We start from the raw sequence: 1,951 nt of genomic DNA, 5'->3' as shown, positions 1-1,951 counted from the left end.
CTGGGTGCTGATCCCCGGTCTCTCTGCTCTCTTCCAGCGCCTCTGGAGCCAGCGTGGTGGCCATCGACAACAAGATCGAGCAGGCGATGGTGAGCTGCAGGGCTGCCCCCCCGCTATCCCCCATCACCCCGCAGCTGCTATTCCCGGGGGCATCCCCGCTCCTGGGTGCTTTGCTCGGGGCGGTAGATCCCTCTGCCCCGGGGGGTTCCCACTCCCCCTCTCTCTGCTCTCTTCCAGCGCCTCTGGAGCCAGCGTGGTGGCCATCGACAACAAGATCGAGCAGGCGATGGTGAGCTGCAGGGCTGCCCCCCCGCTATCCCCCATCACCCCGCAGCTGCTATTCCCGGGGGCATCCCCGCTCCTGGGTGCTTTGCTCGGGGCGGTAGATCCCTCTGCCCCGGGGGGTTCCCACTCCCCCGCTCGCTGCCAGGCCGCTCTTTCCAGCCACTGCGGAGCTCATTGGCTCTGGCCACACCGCAGTGCGTAGGGAGTGAGGATGGACATGGAGGGGGACCCTCGGGGTGTGGGGGTTACAGAGACAGGTTCCCTGGGTGATCGGGAACTGCAGCCTCCCAAACCCTGGGGCAGGGGAGGGGGCTGGAGAGTGCCTCTGTGCACGGAGAGACCAGGGAGATGGGGGCTGAGGGAGCTACACTGGGTGAGCACCAAGCCCTAGCCAGGCTTCTCTGGGTGGGGTGGGGAGGACAGCCCTTGGAAAAAGCTTCTGTGGCACTTGGCACTTTACCCAGGACAAGGAGGGAGCAACCCTCAGGGTGTAACCCTCAAGTGATGGTTCTTTTCCATGGCCTTTTGCAGGATCTTGTGAAAAATCATCTGATGTATGCTGTGCGGGAGGAGGTGGAGGTCCTGAAAGAGCAAATCAAGGAACTGTTGGAGAAAAACTCTCAGCTGGAGCGTGAGAACAGCCTCCTGAAGACCTTGGCCAGCCCCGAGCAGCTGGAGAAGTTCCAGTCCCGGCTCCCAGCGGAGGTGCTGTGCCCTGAGGAGCAGAGCCCCGGGGTGACTGCCCCGGCCCAGCACTCCGGGGCCTCTGCGGTGTAAGGTGGCTCTGTCCTTGGGGTGGGCAGAGCCACAGAACTCTTTCTACTTAATCTCCTGCAAAATCGTTTCTGCCTTCATCTCACACGAAGGACTGCCAGACCCCGGCACTGAGCCGTGCCCCCCGGGCAGCCCTGGCCAGCCTGCAGAGCCAGCGGCCATCTTCTGCATGAGGATGCTCTTCTGCAGGGGAGACGTGGGCAGCTGACTGCCCCTCCCCATCCAACCACCCACCGGGCGCCAGGAGGAGATCTGTGCCTGCCCGTCCCGGGTTCTGCCGAAGCCCAGCAGCCCACAGCACCCTGGCAGTGCTGGGCGACCTTTGGCACTCCGATGGGAACCTGCGGTTGGAAGGAGCACACGCCGAGCTCTGGGCTGTGGCTGCACTCTGCAGGGGGGTGTCTTTCTGGCAAAGCCTGACATTGGAGGGAGACCGATGTTTAGTGAGCAAAGCAGATTTGTCCCGCAAGCCACCCAAGGAGCCTGCTGGAACCTGACCTGGACTGAGCAGCACCAGGTGTGCAGCTGCAGCGTAGTGCATGGCTGAACGCACAGCAGTGTGGGAATTACAAGGAAAAAAAGCTTGTTTTGTTAGTTTGGGCGTCTTCTGTAGCCGTATCTATGTATAAACACGCGCACGAGCAGTGCTCCCAAGGCTGTGGGGTGCCTGCTCTGGGCCAACAATGCCCATCTGTACAGCTGGGGGATTTGAGACCAGACTGGAATGGTGAGCAGCTGTCACTGGGCAAACAGCTGCTGCAAGTGGCACCAAGGAGGGGACAGATTGACCCCTTCCTGGCATCCACTGTGACAGAGCTGTGCAGTAGCGCTGGGAAGATCAGACTGACTGCTGGGCAGAGCCATGACTGGGGCTGCACTCCAGCCCTCTGGG

At 62.1% G+C, this 1,951-nt stretch overlaps 1 protein-coding gene across 1 annotated transcript; it reads left to right on the top strand.

Moving 5' to 3' along the window:
* The first annotated feature begins 240 nt into the window (after positions 1–240).
* Positions 241–1,062, top strand: TSC22D3 (TSC22 domain family, member 3). The gene is made up of 2 exons (XM_009081843.1): positions 241–289; positions 817–1,062. The coding sequence occupies exons 1-2, from the start codon at positions 287–289 to the stop codon at positions 1,060–1,062; spliced, it is 249 nt and encodes an 82-aa protein (XP_009080091.1). The 5' UTR covers positions 241–286.
* The last annotated feature ends 889 nt before the right edge of the window (positions 1,063–1,951 follow it).

The sequence above is a fragment of the Acanthisitta chloris genome, unplaced genomic scaffold (genome assembly GCF_000695815.1).
Source record: "Acanthisitta chloris isolate BGI_N310 unplaced genomic scaffold, ASM69581v1 scaffold779, whole genome shotgun sequence".
NCBI classification, from domain to species: domain Eukaryota; kingdom Metazoa; phylum Chordata; class Aves; order Passeriformes; family Acanthisittidae; genus Acanthisitta; species Acanthisitta chloris.
Note: the sequence above shows the minus strand (reverse complement) of the source record. Positions and strands in the feature narration are given on the sequence as shown.